This window comes from Eptatretus burgeri, chromosome 8, assembly GCF_056783735.1.
Source record: "Eptatretus burgeri isolate ZD-2024b chromosome 8, Ebu_testis_v1, whole genome shotgun sequence".
In the NCBI taxonomy this organism is placed as follows: domain Eukaryota; kingdom Metazoa; phylum Chordata; class Myxini; order Myxiniformes; family Myxinidae; genus Eptatretus; species Eptatretus burgeri.
In genome coordinates, this window is record NC_140968.1 from 102,419,455 (window position 1) to 102,440,469 (window position 21,015).

Below are 21,015 nucleotides of genomic sequence, written 5' to 3' on the forward strand. Positions count from 1 at the left end.
GTAGTGTCTGAATACATCTGCTTTGGTTTACCTGTTATCTCTTTCACAAATAAATCAACAAGAACGACTCTTTCTTCATCCAGAAAGATGGTCATCACAACTTTATTGGCTGAGGGAAGGGTTCTGAATTTTATTCCTAGTGCAAACCCTTTGCGTTCCATTTTTTTGATTGCCGTTTTGTTTTCAGGTCAAAGCGACGGACTCGTGTTTCATCATCTGTCACTTTTCCTCCAATATCTCACTGCAAATATCCTGTTGGTGCACATTCGTTTCGTTGATTCGCATCTTTCGAACTCATTTGCAGCAAATTTTTCTGTATCCCAATCGATCAGTTATATTTTCTGTTCTTCCCTCCATGAACCAGGCTAATCAATCTGTGAGTCGTCACGTCGTAAATTTTCTCGGAGGGTCATCGGCTTTTTCTGCATTCGTATCTGTTGCAGCACTCGGTCAGTCTGTGGCAACGTGGGGTTTTTTTCTTCTTCTTTTCAGTCAGGTGCATTTCTCCTCCCAATGACACGGCAAACCTATTTTTGAACAGCACTGGGGATCAGTTGCCGCCTCTGCCTAAACTACAACGAGTCGTCTGAATATTGGCGGCACAATTTTCACTCAAATTCACGAGAAAATCGCTCATGGTCTGTCGGTGAAGCTCCTTTTGCCGATTTGTAAGCAATGTGAAACATAACTGGTTACATTCCAGAGTGGAGAAATGCTGAGAACAATGTCTGTACCAAGTTTAATTAAAATAGTTTTGAAATTACGAAAGCTCTGTACACGGTTGTGAGCATCCGCAGACGCCCCTTTGTATTAATTTTCATTTTCACCTTTAATATCGTGTCCAGGTATGATCCGCCGTGAGAACGTTGTTTGTGACACTGAGTACACACACACACACCAATGAATACAATCTTTTCACTCGGTGCTGCTCGGTAATTCAACTTATGCCACTAATGTCTTGAGATTTTGGCATCGCTTGCTGTTGTTGGTGACAAGGATGGGATCGTTTGGTGTTGGACAGGGATGGGATTGCTTTAATTATGTCTGAAATTGTTGAGCTCTGATTGCTGGCTGTGAATTCAGGTGTGCAGGAAGGGCTGAAGATGACACTGGACTGTGCTCAAGCTGCCTTTATAGCCTATGATAAGATCGTCATCTCTTTGAAAGGAGGCGAGATGTAAGATGGGAGACAAAGGGATATTACTGTTAAACTGACATTGGTAATGGACTTTAAACTCATTAAGAGTTCACCGATTGGTGGGCTGTTTCTTGTCCTCTTAAATGTCGTTAACTCTTCATATGGTTTATTTGTTTTTTTTTTATTGTTGTTGGTTGCTTGTTTGTTTGTTTATTTATTTTGCCAGTTATGTGCTCACGTTGATAACCGATGGTATGAGGAGCGTGCGGAGTTTCAACTTCGATAAAGCTGCTGCCAGTGTTCTTACCACATGTGTAAGTCCTTTAATCTGGCTTGTGTCTTTGGCTCCTTGTAACTTTTTTTGCTCTTCTTTCTTGTCACCTTGAATAAGATTTGCTCAGCTGTTTATTTTTTACCCCATGTGCATAGCGAAAAGCAGGCTTAAGCATTTGGTTCAATCTGTCTGTCTGTCTGTCTGTCTACAGACGTCAGTCTATGACAGAGGAACTACTTCATTTCAATTTAATTTTTTAGATCAAAAGGTTGAGGTTGTTTTATATTTTGAAAACTGGAACATGAATCGGAACACGAACCTGCAGTTCAGCAGTACTTTGGCTCTGAATTCGGTAAATTTTACGGAGTCTCGTCCTGAATTGCACATGCGCAGAGAGGAATGTGGTTATTAAAAAAAATCTGTCTGTCTGGCAATCAAGCAACATTGAAAATCATTCTAAACAGGGAACTTACCATTTTAAGTCATCATAAAGGACACAAACAAGCACTAATAATTACTGTAACTTATTAAATGAGGGGGTGTAAAAGTCACTGCATCAACTGCATCAAATTAGATAAACTTAAAAAAAAAAAAAACATTTTTTTTAACAGCCTTTAAAACCTTTATTTTATTCCAATTTAATTATATATTTGAATACTGTAGAACACAAATAACCTTCCTGACGCTTCCGAAAACCTCCAGTTTAACAGTACTTGGACAAAATATTATGCCATTTGTAAAATGACGACTCTTAGGAAACATCGATCGTGCGAAATGCACAGCACAGAAAGGAATGAGCATGCACTACAAAATTGTTCCAAAAACGAGACTCGGTGGCATAATGGTTAGAGAGTCTGACTTGAGTCTGGGAGGTTAGCAGTTCGAACCCTGACAGTCATACCGAAGACTTTAAAAATGGTCTGTTCTGCTTCGTTGCTCGCAACTCAGCATTTAAAAAGGATAGAGAATGGATAAACAACCATAGTTTGGCATCCATTGTGTGGTCTTGATGGACCTAATGGCGGTCTCTTGCATTGAAGTTCCTTGGAAAGGAACTTGTAAAACTTGTGCGATGTACCTGCTCATGTAATTTTTCTGAAAGTCGTGCAGCGTGAGCTGTACTTCACATCACGATTTGTTCTTCTCATAACCACAGCTCGTTACCTCCGCCACCGAAGGTGGATGGAGGTTATGTTTTCACTCTCGTTTGTTTGTATTTTTTGTCTGTCTGTGACCAGGATATCTCAAAAGGTTGTCGACGGATTCGGACCAAACTTGGTGGACAGGTTGGGTGTGTGACCACGACGAATTGATTCCATTTTGATGAAGATCCGGGTCCGGATCTGACTACTAGAATTTTAAAGGGATTCTTCACCATTTGTGAGATAGTGCTAAACCAATATATAGCACGATATCTCAAAAAGTTGTGGATAGATTGGGACGAAACTTGGTGGATGAGTTGGGTAGCTGATAAGAACAAGCTGAATCGATTTTGTTTAAGGTCTACATGTAGATCCAGCTGATCATTTGGATACAAAATGTAAACTTTTCAGCGTGGAGGAGGTATGCACTCTCCCGAGTGCCGTTATAGTTTTTATGCTTTTCCTCATTCCATGAGGCAAATTTCCTCTTTTATTTCTATTTATATTGCTCTTCCAAAGCACCAAATGTCCCATTGAACTCAACATCCTCTCCTCTTTTTCTGCTTTATCTTCCATTCTTTCTAATGCCTGCCCCATCATTACGATTTTCTCAGTTGGATTTTGCTGCTTTTTCTTTTGATCCAGCACTTTTCCATGTAATATCCCTGCAGATGACTAATCTTGAACCCGGATACCTCTTCCTTGGTTCACGCCTCGGGAACTCACTGTTGCTCAAGTACACTGAGAAGTTGCATGAAGCTCCCAGTGATTCAACGCGTGACAGACAGGTATTTGTGATTCTGAGCGAGTGATAATTGAGATGCACTGGCTTTGCCATCATGCCTTTTGAGAAGTCACTAACGACCATTTAATTGATATTTAGGAAAGATGCTGGTACTTTAGAACCCCTTCCACCACATCAATAGATGGTACCTTGGAGCCATTTTCCTTGTACTCTGAATGGCATTCACTATTCCACCTCATATATATATATATATATATATATATATATATGTATATATATATATATATATATATATATATATATATATATATATATATATATATATATATATATATATATATATATATATATATATATATATATATATATGATTTTCCTGTTACATGTGATTAAATTATTGATATCCTCAGGGGTGATAATTGGTTTTTGATCAATGCTTCTTCCTTTTTATCTGCAGACTCAATGAGCAGATGGGTTTGTAAAGCTAATGGTGTTACCTTTGCTTGTTTTGATTTATTTATTTTGACAGGAGGAACCTCAAAGCAAAAAGAAGCGTCCGGATTTAGGTCTTGGATCAGATTGGGCACGTAAGTATAAATCCAAGACGAGTTGTGGAAGGCATCGGTTAGTTCTCAGTTTGTGGTGATCGTGACGAGTCATTTTGTTTTTTTATTTGTTCATTTTTACAGCAAAGGATGTGATGTTTATAGATGACCTCGATGAGATTGAGGTGTATGGCAGTGAATTGCAATCCGGAACGCAGTTGGCATCGTATTCCTTTGAAGTGAGTGGTGCCCTTTTAAATGTTATTGTTTGTACAATGTATAATATGCTATATAACGACTACTTCCACTGCTGTTACACTTCCTTTGCGGTCACAATTATTCCCACCTCCCTGTGGGTTTGGCTCGGGAATGGTTTTGGCCCAAGTCTTTCATGAACCCGAAGGTTAGGCCTGACATTAGATGGGAGGTGATTTGGGTAAGAATTTGTAACTTGTTTGGGATGCCATAGGATAATTCTCCTGTTCACGAGGACACCTTGAGATCTGTAATGTCTACCAACTAATTGTCAGGTCAGGTCAGATTAGAGCTGTGACTTGCAACAGGTACATAAGAATTTGTAACTTGTTTGGGATGCCATAGGATAATTCTCCTGTTCACGAGGACACCGTGAGATCTGTAATGTCGACCAACTAATTGTCAGGTCAGGTCAGATTAGATCTGTGACTTGCTACAAGTACCATGTAAACCTGTACAAACCTGTTTCATGGTCGGGTTGTCTGTGACTAAACGGTCTCCCCCACCAATTTATTGGTGAGGAGGGTGTATGATAATGACACCAAGCAGGATTAAAATGTCCTCTTGATGTCCTCCTGCAGTTGGGTTACTTTTTATGAGGAGGTTGGTGGCAGGATTTGCACTCCGGCCACTGTAAAACACTTCATTCTGCAAAACGTATTAAAAGCATGAAACATAAAGCACTTCTCCCACTCTGTGGGAGTACCTCCTATGCAGCTGCCATTCGTAGGGCAGCTCAGCAGATGACGGGACTGGGGCAAAGCCTTCGGGGCCCCCAATGTTTTATGGTAAGAGGGAAACCACGGGGTAAGCTTCCAGGGACAGCGGTCCCTTTGCGTAGGTGCCTGGAATGTCCTATCCCTAAGAGAGGATGATCACCTGTCAATGTTATCATCTGGGCTCAAGCGTTTGGACATTGGTATTGCAGCACTCTCGGAGGTTCGGAGACTCGATTGCGGCGAAATCATAGCGGGTGGTTATACTCAAATTGTTCTGGTCATTCTGATAGTTACCATGCCCAATGAGTTGCTGTAGTTGTGTCCAATAAGCTGACTCCAATGATAATTGAGGTCACACCATTCAACGAGCGTATTATGAGACGAAGGATTCATCACTCCTTGGGTGTCACTTCCCTGGTCTCTGTATATGCTCCGACTGAGGCAAGTGATCTCACCGTGAAGCACACATTCTCTGCCACGCTCGAGTCTGGTTGATCAGTGCCCCAGGCAAGATACTCTTCTAGTCTTGTGGGATTTTCAATGCATCGACTGGAACTGATAGGGATGGTTATGAGACGTGTGTTGGTCCCCATGGGTCAGGAACTGTGAACCAGAATAGCACTTAGTTCCTTGACTTTGCAAAAAGTCATGGACTGAGGGTGGCCGGTTCATGGTTTCAGCGCTCACAGGCTCATCGCTGGACTTGGTATTTCAATGCTGGTGGTGTAGAGATTGACCATGTGCTCGTTGATGGTCGGTGGAGGTTAATCCAGAACTGCAGGGTCTGCCAGAGTGCTCAGTTCCTCAATACTGATCACAGGCTTGTTGCAGCAACTCTAAAGTTGCAGCTTAAATCCCAGAGAATGGTAACATTCAAGCCGAGGCTGGATGTTGGTAAGCTCAAGGATGAGAGGGTAGCTGAGGAATTTTCGAACAGGCTGAATGGAGATTTGGGGGGTCTGGGTGCTTTCGTGGATCCTGAAGAGTTGTGGAGTGCCTTCAAGACCACTACCCTTGATGTTGCTGGTGGATGTCTTGGAATTCACTGGAGGGTGAAGAAGAATTTTGTTTCTCAAGAGATACTGGATACCATTGACCAGAGTTGCAGTGCCAGGCTGAATAGCAGAGCTGAGCTGTTCAGGGAGCTGAGGCATAAAACTGCACGTGCACTAAGGGTAGACAAGGAGGCCTATGTGCAAAGAATCGGTGAGGGGGGAGCGCATCACCTGTGGTCAAGTGATTCTCGTTCTGCTTACAGGGGAATTCGCGCATTGCATTCCTCCATGCCTGTCCCTCGGTGTACTGCAGTTAGAGCAGAGGATGGTGTGCTCTTGACTGAGGAGTCCGAAGTGAAGGCCCGCTGGGCCTGTTACTTTTCGCGGCTGTACCAGGCTGATCCACCAGCTGTTGAGTTGGATGTCAGGAGTGTTACTATCCCTATTGCTGAACCTCCAATCAACTATGGTCCACCTTCATTTGTGGAAACACAGGCTGCGGTGAACTGGTTGAAATATGGTAAAGCTCCTGGGATCTGTGGCATCCATGCTGAATTTCTCAAGGCTGGTGGAAATGCTGCACTCGTGTCATTGCATGCAGATCTGTGCTCTGCCTGGAACACAGGCATCATCCCAACTGACTGGAAGCGGGAAAGGGAAGGGTGATTGCCAAGACTGCAACAACTACCGAGGGGTGAAGCTGCTCTTAGTGCCAGGCAAGGTCTTTGCTCGGATAACTCTCGATAGGGTTCGCCACCATCTGCTTAAGCACCAGCATTCAGAGCAGTCAGGCTTTACACCAAAGAGGTCAACGATTGACCGTATCCTTGCTCTTCCGGTCTTCACCAAAAGCAGACGAGAGTTTCGGCAGGGGCTGCTTGCAGCCTATGTTGATCTCTGTAAAGCGTTTGATTCAGTCAATCGGGATGCCCTTTGGAGGATTCTTGATCTTCGTGGGGTGCCACCAAAACTGATCAACTTGATGTTTCAACTCTACTCTAGTACTGAGAGTGCTGTGAGATGTGGTGGTGCCATCTCTGACTTACTTCCAGTTGTTACTGGAGTTCATCAGGGGTGTGTACTGGCCCTCACACTTTTCAGCACTTGTATGGACTGGATTCTGGGGAAGATGTCTGAGAGATCAAGCTGTGGTGCATCATTTGGGAATGTCAGGATATCTGACCTTGATTCCGCAGATGATGCAGTCATCTTTGAGGTGACTGGATATCCTTTTGGGGGCCCTCGAGGTGCTGAATGAGGAGTTGGAGCTGCTGGGATTATGGGTTTCCTGGGTCAAAACTAAGATCCAGGCTTTCAATGACATCTTGGATGTTGCTGTCCTGTTTGTGGTGAGGAAGTTGAGGTCATGGAGAGATTCACTTACCTTGGCAGTGATATTAATGTCTCTTCTGGCTGTGAGCCAGAGGTCAACAGACGTCTGGGTCGGGCTTGGGGAATCATGGATTCATTGGATCATGGGGTGTGGCGTTGCCGGGACGTGTGCGGGAGGAGGAAAGTCCGAGTCTTCAGGTTCTTGGTGCTTCCAGTCTTGCTCTATGGATGTGAGACTTGGACTCTAACCAGGGATCTGAGATGGAGATTTCATTCCTTTGGTATCAGGTCTCTTCGGAGAATCCTTGGCTATCGCTGGTCAGATTTTTTGTCCAACGAGCGGTTGATGAGAGAGACTCAAATGAGATTTGTTACCTGTAAAGTCTGTGAGCGTCAGCTGTGGCTGTATGGACACGTGGCTTGCTTTCCTGACGCTGATCCTGCTCATCAGATTCTCCTAGCGAGGGAGCCTCGTTAGTCGAGGAGGTAAATGGGTCGACCACGTGTCTCGTGGTTGCAGCAGATTGATCAACATCTCATGGAGATGGGGATGGGCCAGGCATCTGCCTGGGGGTTGGCCAGATGGAGGCCCTTGGAGTACCGGCAAAAAGTGGACACAGCGATGTGCTGCTCTGGCGCATGCTCCCATACCGGACGTGACCTGACTAATTGCCAACAGATGTGTCCTGCAGCCTGATGTCCATCCTAAGGACGGCACACACATTGATGCATCACCCGACATGTGAAATACCAAAATAATAATAACAATAATAATATGGATATTTATAGTGCGCTGGTGTCCGTCAGCTGATGATGCTCATGACACGTTGCAGAATAAATATTAGATTACAAATAGAAGTGTTTAAAACATCTTCATCTGCAATAAAGCAAATTTTAAAACACAAATTAAATAATGTTGGACCTGCTATTCGCTAATTTGCTATTTGCTGACCCAGTGTATTCACGGCTCATAAAGTGCGACTCGCTTTGACATTAGCGCTTTGTGTGTTCGTGTTTATTAAAAAATTTTTTTATTTATTTTATTTTATTTTTTCTACTTCAGGACTGGTCTCCTATATTCACCTGGGAAACTGGAAATCAGCCATCATCACAGCATTACATCAAAAAGTTGCAAAAACAGATCCCCTTAACTACAGCCCAATTAGCTTATTGTACTTCCCATCATCAGCCACGTTATGGAATCCATTATTATCGTTGACATAAAATCATTCCTTTTCTCCAACAGCCTCATCTCAGATCATCAAGTTGGATTCAGACCTGGTCACTCTCCCTTGGACATGCTGCTTCTACTCTCCCAACAATGGTGGATTCCGATTCCATAAGCAGACAGTTTGTAGAGAAAGGTGGGATGCCAGACTGTATCAAAAGCTTGAGATATGTCCAGAGAGATGGGCCTGATCTCATGTCAGATATTGAGGGCCTCCATCATTGTTGGGAGTGTTGAAGCAGCATGTCCAAGGTAGAGTGACCAGGTCTGAATCTAAATTGATGAACTGAGATGAAGCTGTTGGAGAAATGGAATGATTTTATTAACCTCCGCCATCGAAGATGGACGGAGGTTACTGTTTTCACCCCTGTCTGTTTGTTGGATTCGCTATATATGCTAGATATCCCTTATTGTCAGGTTTTGTGTGTGTGTGTGTGTGTGTGTGTGTGTGTGTGTGTGTGTGTGTGTGTGTGTGTGTGTGTGTGTGTGTGTGTGTGTGTGTGTGTCTGCCTGCAACGTGAGGCTCCACAGCACGAACCAGCGAACCGATTTCGATGAAACTTTGCCAACAGGTGGAATATATACTGGGAATGTGCGCGTTTGAATTTCGTTGCCGAGCAACCACCCATTGCTGTGTAGCGGCCGAAAAACCACGTGTAGTATTTTCAATACTTGTCCTTCAGTTTTGAATGTAGAGAAACGAGACTTCGGAATTAAACACTTCGAGATATTTAGAAAATTTTACATGAGCCGATTTTTGATTGAGGTTTTATTTTTCAAATGGTAGTCCTTCAAAAATCGGGTGTCTATTTACCATCATTTAAGGTGTGTATACAGTGTTTGTAAGGAACTACACCGTCGTTCCACCTTCGATCTCTCCTCAAGCCAAACGTTATTGACCAAAGTGAAAAGGATCCAAAATAAATGGAATCACCAGCATTTCTGTCTTTGTGGATTTCCAATAATATGTTTGTTTATTTACCGAAAACGATTCCACGACCCACACCACCTTCAATTATTTATTTATTTACCGAAAACAATTCCACGATTCACACACCACCCTCAATTATTTATTTATTTACTTTAAACGATTCCACGATCCACACACCACCTCCAATTATTTATTTATTTACCAAAAACGATTCCCCACCCACACACCACCTCCAATTATTTATTTATTTACCGAAAACGATTCCCCACCCACACCCCACCTCCAATTATTTATTTATTTACCGTAAGCGATTCCACGACCACACCCACCTTCAATTATTTATTCACCGAAACCGATTCCACGACCCACACTCCGCCTCCAATTATTTATTTATTTTCCGTAAACGATTCCACGATCCACACACCACCTTCAATTATTTATTTATTTCCCGAAAACGATTCCACGACCCACACCACCTCCAATTATTTATTATTTAAAGTGGGAGTGGCGTAGGAAAGTGGCCATGGCTTATGAAAAATATTGTGTGGCTCAGGAGGTGTGGTCAAACAAAAGCATTGAGAGAAGTTTATCGGGTTTTCCGTGTGTGTGTGTGTGTGTGTGTGTGTGTGTGTGTGTGTGTGTGTGTGTGTGTGTGTGTGTGTGTGTGTGTGTGTGTGTGTGTGTGTGTGTGTGTGTGTGTGTGTGTGTGTGTGTGTGTGAGTGTCTACAACGTGAGGCTCCACAGCACAAATCAGCAAACCGATTATTTTTCAATTGGTAGTCCTTCAAAAATTGGGCGTCTATTCACCGTCATTTTTTTTATGAGGAATGCCAGTTGGCAAAATACGCAATCGGAAAAATCTTGCCAGGCAGAGGAACAATTGTATGTGAACCAATACGTCTTTTGTTAGACGTATAGAATCAAAAATAAATTTGAGAAAAAAAAAAATTTGCAACTTTTTTCCAAAAAATTTCGATTTTATTTGAAAAATATTTGAAATTCTTTTTTGCATTTCTACATGTTTTAAGTGATTTCCAAACCCCCAAAAAAAATTTGTTAGAGAAAAAAAAAATTGCAACTTTTTTTTCAAAAAAAATTTCGATTTTTTTTTTTTTTTTTTTTTGGGCATTTCTACATGCGCGTCGATCTAGTTTAGTTTATTCAATCGTGGTTCAGTAGAGTCTGATCCGTTTTGACCTACAATGAATAGGATATCAGGTTCACTTAAGTGACCCAGCAGTATTGGCGGCGGAGGTTTTGCACTCTACCGAGTGCTCCCCCTCTAGTTTCAACTGCGATGATGGATTCCATGACCCTGCTTATGATTGGAAGTGCAGTAAGCTAATTGGGCTGTAGTTCAGGGGATCTGTTGTTGCACTTTTTTATGTAATGCTGTGATGTTGGCTGATTTCCAATTGCCCAGATGGATATGGGAGACCAGTCCTAAAGTGTTGATAAAATGTGAATACGCGAAATGTGAATGTTGAAGGTCGTCACACTTTATGACCCACGAATACACGGGGTCCGCGAATAGCGGTGTCTGGCAGCATATATATTGTCACGGATCCGGGGTTCGATGCCTGCCACGAGGGGAAGCACTCAGGTCCCTGTTGAACGCCTGGTCCTGAGATCACCAGGCACAGATAACTCTGCGCACCAGCAGGTTGCTCGGCAACCACGAACGCCAATTGGCACGCCCAATCCGGCAGGGTTACACTACTTCGCGTGATACCTTACCTGTGGATGGCCGGTTAATTTGGGTCACGTTCCCTCAGCGCACACTCGGATTACTGCCGAGTGTTACAGTGAGTGTGCGCTGGCTTAGAAAGCAAATTATTGGGGTACAACTTCCCGTCTAATTATACTTGTGCAATGTGTTAGACCAATAAAGGAAAAGACGACCGAGACAGAATAGAAATAACAACAAACAATTATTTATTACAAAGACACAAGCAAGCAATCATTTGTAGGCAAGTAAGTAAAAAGGCACATCCAGAGCAGATTTAACCATAACACATATTCTTAATCAATCTTACTTGCACAAAAGATTTGGCCATCATTCATTCAGGGGAGAGGACTAAAACATGAACTTGAAAATGAAATAAAAGTAAAGTAGGGAAAAAAGAAAAGCAGGCTTTTTCCTTTCTCTCTCACCTCACACAACCCAAATATACAAGAGAATGCGGAGCAAAAATGGATGGGGAAGATGGGCAGTGGCGTTGTGACACTATGGAGACATGCAGCCATGTCCCTGAGGTGCCCAGACTCAATCGGCGAGTCCTCTCCGGCTTCCCAGACATGCAAGCTAGATATGCGACTCGCCCTCCTCTGCCTCAGAATCTTCCTCCTCAGGCCCTCGTCGATGAGAAGCTGCCGTTCACCCTACTCGTCCTTCGTAGCTGATGGGATTGAGAGGGCAGGACGACGTTCGTGGAAGAAGTGTTCTTTTCCACACAAGCTTGACACCAAATGTTCACGAAACCTTGCTTTCTTTACCCTCATGCTTTTGGTCCTTCCTTCCCTCACGAACCTTTCCGTCTTTAAATCTTCTGCTCATGAGATCTTTTCGTCCCGGCTTGTGCGAGCCTGTCCCGTGCGCTTCTGCCTTTCTGCCTGTCTCGACCTTCTCCGTCTGCTTTCTGCCTTCTCTTCTGCTTTCTGCCTTCTCTTCTGCTTTCTGCCTTCTCTTCTGCTTTCTGTCTTCTCTTCTGCTTTCTGTCTTCTTGTAAGACTGATGGGCTGAAGGAGGGATTGTTGAAATGATGTTTGATGAAGGGGAGGTAATTGCTGGATTGAGAAAGGCAAAGGGGAAATGGACCAATGGTGTGAAGGAGGAATGATTGAAAGTAATAGAGGGGGATGGGGGAGACATTACACTGGAAAAATACAGCCTTCATGAACGCATGCCCCCCGAACAACCTTTGACAAGGGACCAAGGATTACCTACACAAAGACTAATGAAATAACTGATCCTCGGGTCACCTATATGTCCATGTATGCTCTCCCCTCCCCCCCCCCACGGGGTAGGATTTCCAAAAGCAAAACTACATATAAACACCATTTTGTCTGTCTCTCTTTGTGGCTTGCTTTCTTTCTGATGCATCTTAGTTTGGTTGATAGCTTTTTACACTATGTTGAATCCAAAAATCTCGTTTGTTTCCAGGTTTGTGACAGCATTTTGAACATCGGGCCATGTGCAAACGTTGCCATGGGAGAGCCGGCGTTCCTTTCTGAAGAGGTATCCTGGTTTGGTTGATATCATTTGATCCATAACATTCCATACACAGTGCCTACATAAAATATACATCCATGTTCAAATTTTTCACCTTTTGTTGCCTTATAGCCTGGAATTAAATTACATTAAATCAGACTTTTTTCCAACTTTATTTACACATCGTAACCCACAACTTACAAGTGAAAAACAAATTCAACAAATTTCAGAAAATTAATTAAAATACAAAATTAGAATATATTGGTTGGATAAGTATGTCTTCTCTTCTCTCTTCTTCTTCTTTCGGCTGCTCCCGTTAGGGGTCGCCACAGCGGATCATCCGTATGATCCGCATAGTGATTTGGTACATGTTTTACGCCGGATGCCCTTCCTGACGCAACCCTGGTCACCTCTTACGACACAGGGATAGATTGTCACAGGGATGGTTGGATAAGTATGTGTCCCCCCTTTATAATAGCAGATGTAAATTAGCTCAGGTGTAACCAATGACCTTCAGAATCACACACCTGCAATGTTGATTTGCCTCCACCTGTGTCAAACTGTAGTGATTCTGATTCTGATCATTCCAGAATAACATCAGCTGTTTCTCTCGGTTTCCTCTGCTGGGTCGTGCACTTCACAGCAAAGGCTCAACCATGAGCAGCAAGGAGCTTTCAAATGACCACCAGGATAAAGTTGTGGAAAGGCACAGATCAGGGGATGGGGATAAACAAGCTCGAATGAGCTAAGATCCTCGTCCTCTTCATGATGACGTCATAAAAACGAATATGACGTCATTGTGATGTATCAGGTTTGCAATAAATTATCTGTGCTAATGCCCTGTTCGATTCCCGCAAACAGAATTCAAAAAGCTTGCCTTGTTTCGGAGATAATTTTTTAGGCGATTTCCATTAGCGGAGATATTTTGTCATCATAACTTTTATTCTAAGAGGAATTTTCAAAATCGGAGATGGTTACTGTCTGCGCAGGGTATTTTTACATCTTGTATACACCAACTTTCAGGAAGTTTCGATGAAAACTGTAGGCTGTGAGACAAAAAAGTCCACAAGAACAACAACGTGAGTAAGACTTAGAGATCCTCCGCGAGGAGCTAAAAACATTTCAAAGGACTTGAATATCCATTGGAGCACAGTCAAGATGATCATTAAGAAGTGGAAGGCATATGGTACCACCAAGACCCTGCCAAGATCAGGCTGTCCTTCCAAACTGGATGACCAAGCAAGGAGGAGACTGATCAGAGGCCACCAAGAGGCCAATGACAACTTTGAAAGAGCTACATGCCCTTATGGCAAAGACTGGTTACTGTGTGCATATGACAACAATATCCCAAGCACTCCACAAGTCTGGCCTGTATAGTAGGGTGGCAAGAAGGAAGAAGGAAGAAGGAAGTCGCCTGACAGAGCTCGGTTAGCTGTGTGGATAAGCATTTGGACGTTTGGCCCACGTATTTGGTTTCACAATCTTTACATGGGATGCTCGAGATGACGTCATTTCTGTCCAATTTGTTCATGTGGTCCTTCGGCTTTGACAGCTGTTCTCATAAGGATGATTGTGGTTTGTGGGTGATGTTGACATTGTACTCACGTAGTATGCGGCTTGTGGTTTCAGAAGCGTGTTGTATGTAAGGAAGTGCTACCGTGTGTGTTGGCATGGTCAGATTGTTGTTGTTGTAGTTGGGTTTCCGGCGACATCAGGCACAATAGAGGGCACACCTGTCCACCAGGTTCCATCATGTAAAACTCTTGCCGACCTTCCTCTGTCTGTTGTGCCTGATGAAGCTAGCTGCGAAGCCGGCAAAACTTTGCCTGAGACCGGATCTAGAAAGCAGAAGAGAAGGCAGAAAGCAGAAGAGAAGGACTCTTGTGGAAAGCAGCTGGACACTTCATCGCAAAGCTGATTTATATTTATTTGACATGTTCATTTTGATTGTGATGTGTTTATTTTTGGCTGTTGCCGACCTTCCTCTGTATTTTCCGGAAGGGAGGGAACGCAACACTCTTGTTACCATACAACGTTGGTTTTAACGATCGCGGTTTTCCAGGAACCTATCCCCTGCGATATTTCACGGTTTATTGTACTGTATATAAAACTGAAACACATGGGTGGATGGTGAACCCTCATTGTGGTGAAGTCTTGGTCGACTCCTGTGAATATGTCTATTAATTACGTACTGTTTGAACGTGAGTTGAGCTGCTGTGAGTACGTTTATTAATTACTTTGATTGGACCTTGACTATGTCGATTAATTATGGACTATTGGAACACACCTTTTTGACATGTAGACCTTTGGAGCCCCTTTGACCTTTTAGACCCCATTGAGACCATTTTAACCTTTTGGACCTTTGAAGACCATTTATACCCTTTAAACCTTTATACCGTGAAGACCCTTAAGACCTTTTATGACACCAAAGATCCGTAAGACCATTAAGATCCCGAGGCCCTTTAAAACCCGTAAGACCCCAAAGTCCCGAAAAATCTCGAAGACTATTTCAGACCCGAAGATCCTGTAGACCCTACAGACCCCTTCAGAACTATTGGTCCCCTAAGACCCTATATACCCCATTAGATAACACTTGAGGGTCACCAGTCATAACAACCTCAGTCTCAAGCAAAGAGGGTGCAAAGTTGAATTAACCCTTCATTTTTTTTTCAGGTTCTGCTCAGCTTCGTTAGTGGAATAGTAAAAGTCCATTGTGAAGAGAAAAATCCCACGTGGAATAAATAAAGTGCCACGTGGCAAAGAGCAGCAAGTCCCATGTGGCAAAGAGAAAACGGTGTCTATGACAACAATTTCACTCCATGATAATCAAATGGGATTTGTTTTTGTAATTCTTATTGCCAAGCCTCAGGAATTTTTAAGGATATCAGATTGAAAGTTACACCGTTTATTTGTATGCACGTGTAGAAAATGTGTACAAAATCTGGTCAAAATTAGTCAGGTTAAGCAAGTCAATGCCATCCAAAACATATAAAATGTATAAGGTGGCAACTTTGAAAATGTATCGACAAATTTGCTTCGCTCAACATTCCATCATGTAAAACACTTGATAGGTCGAATTTTCCAAATTACCAAATTGCTATCTCCATGGCAACTGTATGCATATTTGGATTTCGCAAGTATCGTGCCACGCACGACATCTTTCTTGTTTATTTATTTATCCATTTCTTACCTCCGTCACTGAAGGTGGATGGAGGTTATGTTTTGACCCTTGACTGTCTGTCTGTTTGTCTTTTTGTTTGTATGTGTTGCAGGATATCTCAAAACATTATCGATAGATTCGTACGAAACCTGGTGGACAGGTTGGGTGTTGATTCTTCACAATTGAGAGATAGGGCCAAAAACGATATACAGCCTGATATTTCAAAAGGTTGTGGATGGGTTACGACAAAACTTGGTGGATGAGTGTGGTTGGTGACAAGAACAAGCCGATTCGATTTTGGTTCAGGTCTGGATGCAGATCCGGCCTATCAGTGGGATACAAAACGTTAACTGTTCAACCTGGTGGAGGTATGTGCTCGATTTTAAACCACTTGTAGGCCAAAGACATCAGTTGACATCAGTGTTTTTGCATGGATTGCAAGGACATTCATAGACAAGAGACAAATCAGCACAGTTTCTGGGATTTGAATTTGGGATCCCAGCCTTAGTAGTTTTGTGTTCAGATGGGAATGTCGAACAGTCCAACTCTTCCTCAAAATGTCTTTGCTTGTGCATTAATAACCCGACGGGTTCAAGCAAAAATGACCGATCCAAACACGAATGCCAAAGGATCACGTGTTATGCAATTGCTTTAGTACACTGCTGTTGCTGGGAGGATCTGTATTAATACTGCTTTCTGTTAACCCTGGTTGAGACTTCTGCCAGTGAGCTTTGTGGAATGTAAACCCTTCGGTTGGATTTTTCTAATAGGTGTCCTTCCAATGCTGTTTGTGCTTCAGTTTCAGAATTCCACTGATCCAGACCTGGAGCTAGTTTGCTGCTCTGGTTACGGCAAAAATGGGGCCTTGTCAGTCTTGCAGGTTCGTTCTGGAGCATGTCAAAATATCCAAGCACCTTGTAATGGATCAGAATGGGAAATATAGCTTAAAATGTTTTTGTGTGTGTGTATATATATATATATATATATATATATATATATATATATATATATATATATATATATATATATATATATATATATATATATATATATATATATATATATATATATATATATATATATATATATATAGTGATCTCCCCTCTGCTTGAATATTCCAATGTCTATCTTTGTACTTTTAGATCTCACTGACGTGTTTTGCCCCTTTCAAACTCGTCAACATCAACATGTAACAAGTTTTAAATTGAAATTAACAAAAGTCTCTTCTTTGTCCCAAACCACCACGTTATTTGAGTTAAAAACCACTTGTAAGGACAAGAGCAGTTGGAATGAAAATATGCAGATATGCGGTTGAAGTAGTAAATGAATTGAAGCATTTTAAATTCGCATTTTTAACTTTCTCTTTTGTTGTCCGTCTTTTACCACCAGAGGAGTATTCGACCGCAGGTCGTTACCACGTTTGAGTTGCCTGGTTGTTACGACATGTGGACAGTGATAGCCCCTCTGGAGAAAGTTGATGAGGCACAGGTGGGCAAGGCTTATCAGGTACTCTGTGTTGGAGCAACACCTCCACATCTTACCTTGCGGATATATATATATATATATATATATATATATATATATATATATATATATATATATATATATATATATATATATATATATATATATATATATATATATATATATATATACACACAAACAAACATGACATAATAATGACCGAAGCTTTTCGTGCTGCACTCTTCAGGGTAAAAAGTCGCAGCAAGTGAAGGAGGAAGTGAAGGCGCGTGCTTTATACGCAGCTCTCAATAAGGTAGACGCTGATTGGTTCAACCGTAATGACGTCACGGTTAATCCGAACGCCCATTGGTCGGCTCGTCATCTTCACCTCAAGCTTCCATTGGCTAGAACAGAGTTCGTCGTTGATTGACGTTTGCAACCACATCCTGGAGAGAGGGGGGATGGCTTTCCCCTAAGGTCCATTCACCATTTGTTACCGTACTTCCCTTGATCTTTCCATGATGAAAGAGACACAGAGATCGTACAAATTCCTTTTGACGACATAATATTGAATCGGTGGTAAGGATGAAGGTTGCTTCCAACATACGTAAATTAAACGAGCTCCAAACTTGGCTCAATATCCTGAACATATCTGCATTGTCCTGGTCTGCACAGATAGGGTTGGCAACCAGGTGCTGTGCAATGGCAGATGAAGCAGGTACAGTGGCCGGTAGTTGTTGCATATTTCTACATGCTCACACTGGTTATGTGATAACCCTCACAATCTTTCTTTGAATCGCTAAGGGGACGTGTTGTTTGATCCGATCAGCCAATCTTAGTGTTGTGCGGCCCATGTACCCAGCTTCACACGGGCACTTAAACTCATAAATAACATTGCTGGTTTGTGAGGTGGGAAGCACATCTTTATTGACTGATGTTAGCAAACGGCGAGAGGTAAAGATTACTCGGGGTTGCACAGCCAGAAACGTGTTGGACACAATATGTTTGATTTGTACTTCAAACCTTCGTGATGATTGCCCTTTCCAGGGCATCCTGAAATGGACTGAACATTTGTCCGGACCAATCTTCTGATCTTTTGTCGTGTTTAGAAACTTGTGTATGTATCTCTTAACTATATGCTCAGGATTACCATTCTCACCGAGTATATTCATGATTTTGTCAATTTCAGCAGGAAGATTACAAGGTGAACAAATCCTCTGTGCTCTGTTTACCAGAATATTGATCAAGGCAATTTTGTTTCTCATGGAGCTGAAGGAGTCCCACAGGCAGCACCACTGCCCTGTGAAAGTGGGCTTCCGGTAGAGGGATGTTGTGAAACCAAGGTTGGATCTATCAACCAACACGTCCAAAAACGGTAACGTGTTTGACGATTCCAGCTCCCTGGTAAACTTCAGCACTGGATGGAGAGTGTTGAGCCATGCCTGGAAATTGTCACATGCCATCCGAGACTCAAACAAAGCAAAAATGTCATCAACATTCCGATAGTATATGATGGGGGAATCGACCCCTTGCCGACCAGTCAGTTTCTGCATTTCATGATAGCCTACAAAGATATTTGCAAGAGCTGGGCCTCATCGAGAACCCATGGCCACACCGTCCGTTTGAACATACATCATGTTGTTAAAACTGAATTCCACCTCCATTGATGAGGTGGAAAGGGGAGGGAGGGAGTTCATCAATTCCATGAAGACGTGTTCCGAGATCATCGGTTATTCCAGATAGGTGTGATACAGCAAACGTGCGCATATCTCAATCGTCTCCATCAATGGGACATTGGTGAACAAGCTTTTAATATCAAAGGATGCCATAATGTTGTCCTCACTTGTCGGTGTTTTAGCTCCAATTGATTCTGCAAATGTGAAGGATCCTAACCACGAAATGAGAAAGTGAATCCAATACTGGTTGCAGTACCTCTCGCAACCACTTGGCAAGTTCATGTTGTGCTGATCACACCATGGACAGTATCGGTCTTGGAGGGATATTCTCCTTGTGAATCTTCGGCAGGCCGTACATTCCTGGACGTTGGGCTCCAACAGGTTTAATTCTGTCGTACACCTCCTTTGATAGTTCTCCACGTTTGAGAAGCTGTAACAGTGGTTTGACGATCTGATCTTCTACCTGAGGTGTGCAATCATGTTCCGTTACACCACCCAGATATTTAAATTTGGTTTTGTCTTTCAGGATGTCCACCATCTTGTTGTAATCAATCTTATTCATGATTACCACTCTGGTGCCTTTATCCGGTTTACAGATGTGAATGGCAACATTCCTCAATCCTTGTATTGCCAAGAGAACATCCCGTTGCATGTGAAAATCCGCGATGTCATTCGGGATTCCACAGTACGCATGTGCGAGGTCCGATAGTCTAGCCCTCAGCGCCTGGTCTGCTTTGTTTGACACAGCCTGATGTGTTGATAGTTGAGCATACAGGAGTTCAAACTTGGCAAAAATGTCTTCCCTCTTGATATTCTGGTTGGGAATGCCGAAGTTGAAACCGTGCGCCAATGCGAACCTTTCCGTGTCAAACAGCTTATAGTCCGATTTATTGACAACATGCTGGGATGAGTCTTTGATCAGGGAACCGAATCGTTTCACCTTCAACCAGTCGATTGTACGATCGCATTTCTTCTGCGTCGCCATCTCTGCACGTTGGTCAATCGCTGCCATCTATCTACAGAACCGGATCGCATCACACAGCGACATGAAACCACGTGCTTCGTTCCAGGCATTGCGTCAGACACGACGTAGCGTGGACAAATCCTACATATGTAAGGTAAATCCAAATCCTACATGTTAGGATAAAAATCCTACATTACACCCTTTGGGGGCATCCATGAAGTATCTACTCCTCAAAATAAGAAACTTAACCTGCCCCCCACCCCCAATTAATGCACTTTAAATTTAATTTGCATAGTCTGGAAACATAGCAATTATTATACATCGCCCCCCCCCCCAGATAACTCACTCTCTTCTCCCCCCTCCCCTTTCCCCCTTTCTCCCCCTCCACACTCTCCCCCTCTTTGCCTCCTCCCTCCCTTCCCTCCTCCCTTCCCCCTCACCTCTCCACATCCCCCGCTCCACCTCCTCTCCTTCCACCACCCTCCTCTCCTTCCACCACCCTCCTCCCCTGTCGTCCTGTCAGCGAAGCGACAGGTGCTATTTGCTGGTATAAAGTAAAATGTGTACACTGTACTGTTTGCAAGGTATATAAACAGCCCCTTCCCCAAACAAAGTACAATACCATCTATTATAGGCACTCAGAAAACTGAGATAATGATAATATCTTGCAATTTTTCTTACTTTGTAACAAAACTTGCTTAAAATAATTTTCAAGAAATTCAGTTCTACATTTAAAAATATTCATTTACACTTCGTTTTCAATTCTTGATCTATGTTCACAATAAGCTTCTTTTTCTTCACAATATACCTTTTAGTATTTTTAGGCGGAAGCTGTTTTTCACCAGACCTATGTCAAATGCAGACCTCATGGGTCTGCCATCTCGTGTGTCTTGGTGACCACATCGGCACTTTAAGTGAACAAAACGAACACCAAATGTCTGCACAGCAGCCATGACTTCAGTCAAAGTCGGGAATGTTTATCCAGCGCCAATTTTCCAACTTTGAACAAGACACCATCGATGTGTCCCAGGTGGGTTGTGCATTGTTTTTAAAATGTCGACCCCCTCAACTGAAATAAACAGCCGCTGATTGTCTCTGTTGAGACCACAGCAGTCAACATTGGCACAGGGTAAATGCCATGCACAGTGGATATAAAATGGCCACCCCAGAGGTCGATCCTTGCAAAGGAAAGAAAAAAAAACCCCAACAATTGTGGTTGGCAGGAATTATTAGGG

At 42.8% G+C, this 21,015-nt stretch overlaps 1 protein-coding gene across 5 annotated transcripts in view; it reads left to right on the top strand.

Annotated features, from left to right (window-relative positions):
• The window catches only part of CPSF1 (cleavage and polyadenylation specific factor 1), a 147,918-nt gene that overhangs the window by 50,360 nt on the left and 76,543 nt on the right, over positions 1-21,015 (top strand). For 3 of the 5 annotated variants that reach the window (XM_085893332.1, XM_085893334.1, XM_085893337.1), the window contains 9 exons: positions 1,084-1,177; positions 1,365-1,452; positions 3,226-3,342; positions 3,829-3,886; positions 3,989-4,083; positions 12,469-12,543; positions 16,476-16,556; positions 17,066-17,182; positions 17,388-17,453. In XM_085893332.1, the coding sequence (XP_085749458.1) occupies positions 1,084-1,177; positions 1,365-1,452; positions 3,226-3,342; positions 3,829-3,886; positions 3,989-4,083; positions 12,469-12,543; positions 16,476-16,556; positions 17,066-17,182; positions 17,388-17,453 (791 nt within the window). The remainder of the gene's footprint in view (positions 1-1,083; positions 1,178-1,364; positions 1,453-3,225; positions 3,343-3,828; positions 3,887-3,988; positions 4,084-12,468; positions 12,544-16,475; positions 16,557-17,065; positions 17,183-17,387; positions 17,454-21,015) is intronic. The other 2 variants (XM_085893335.1, XM_085893336.1) reach the window with 2 other exon arrangements.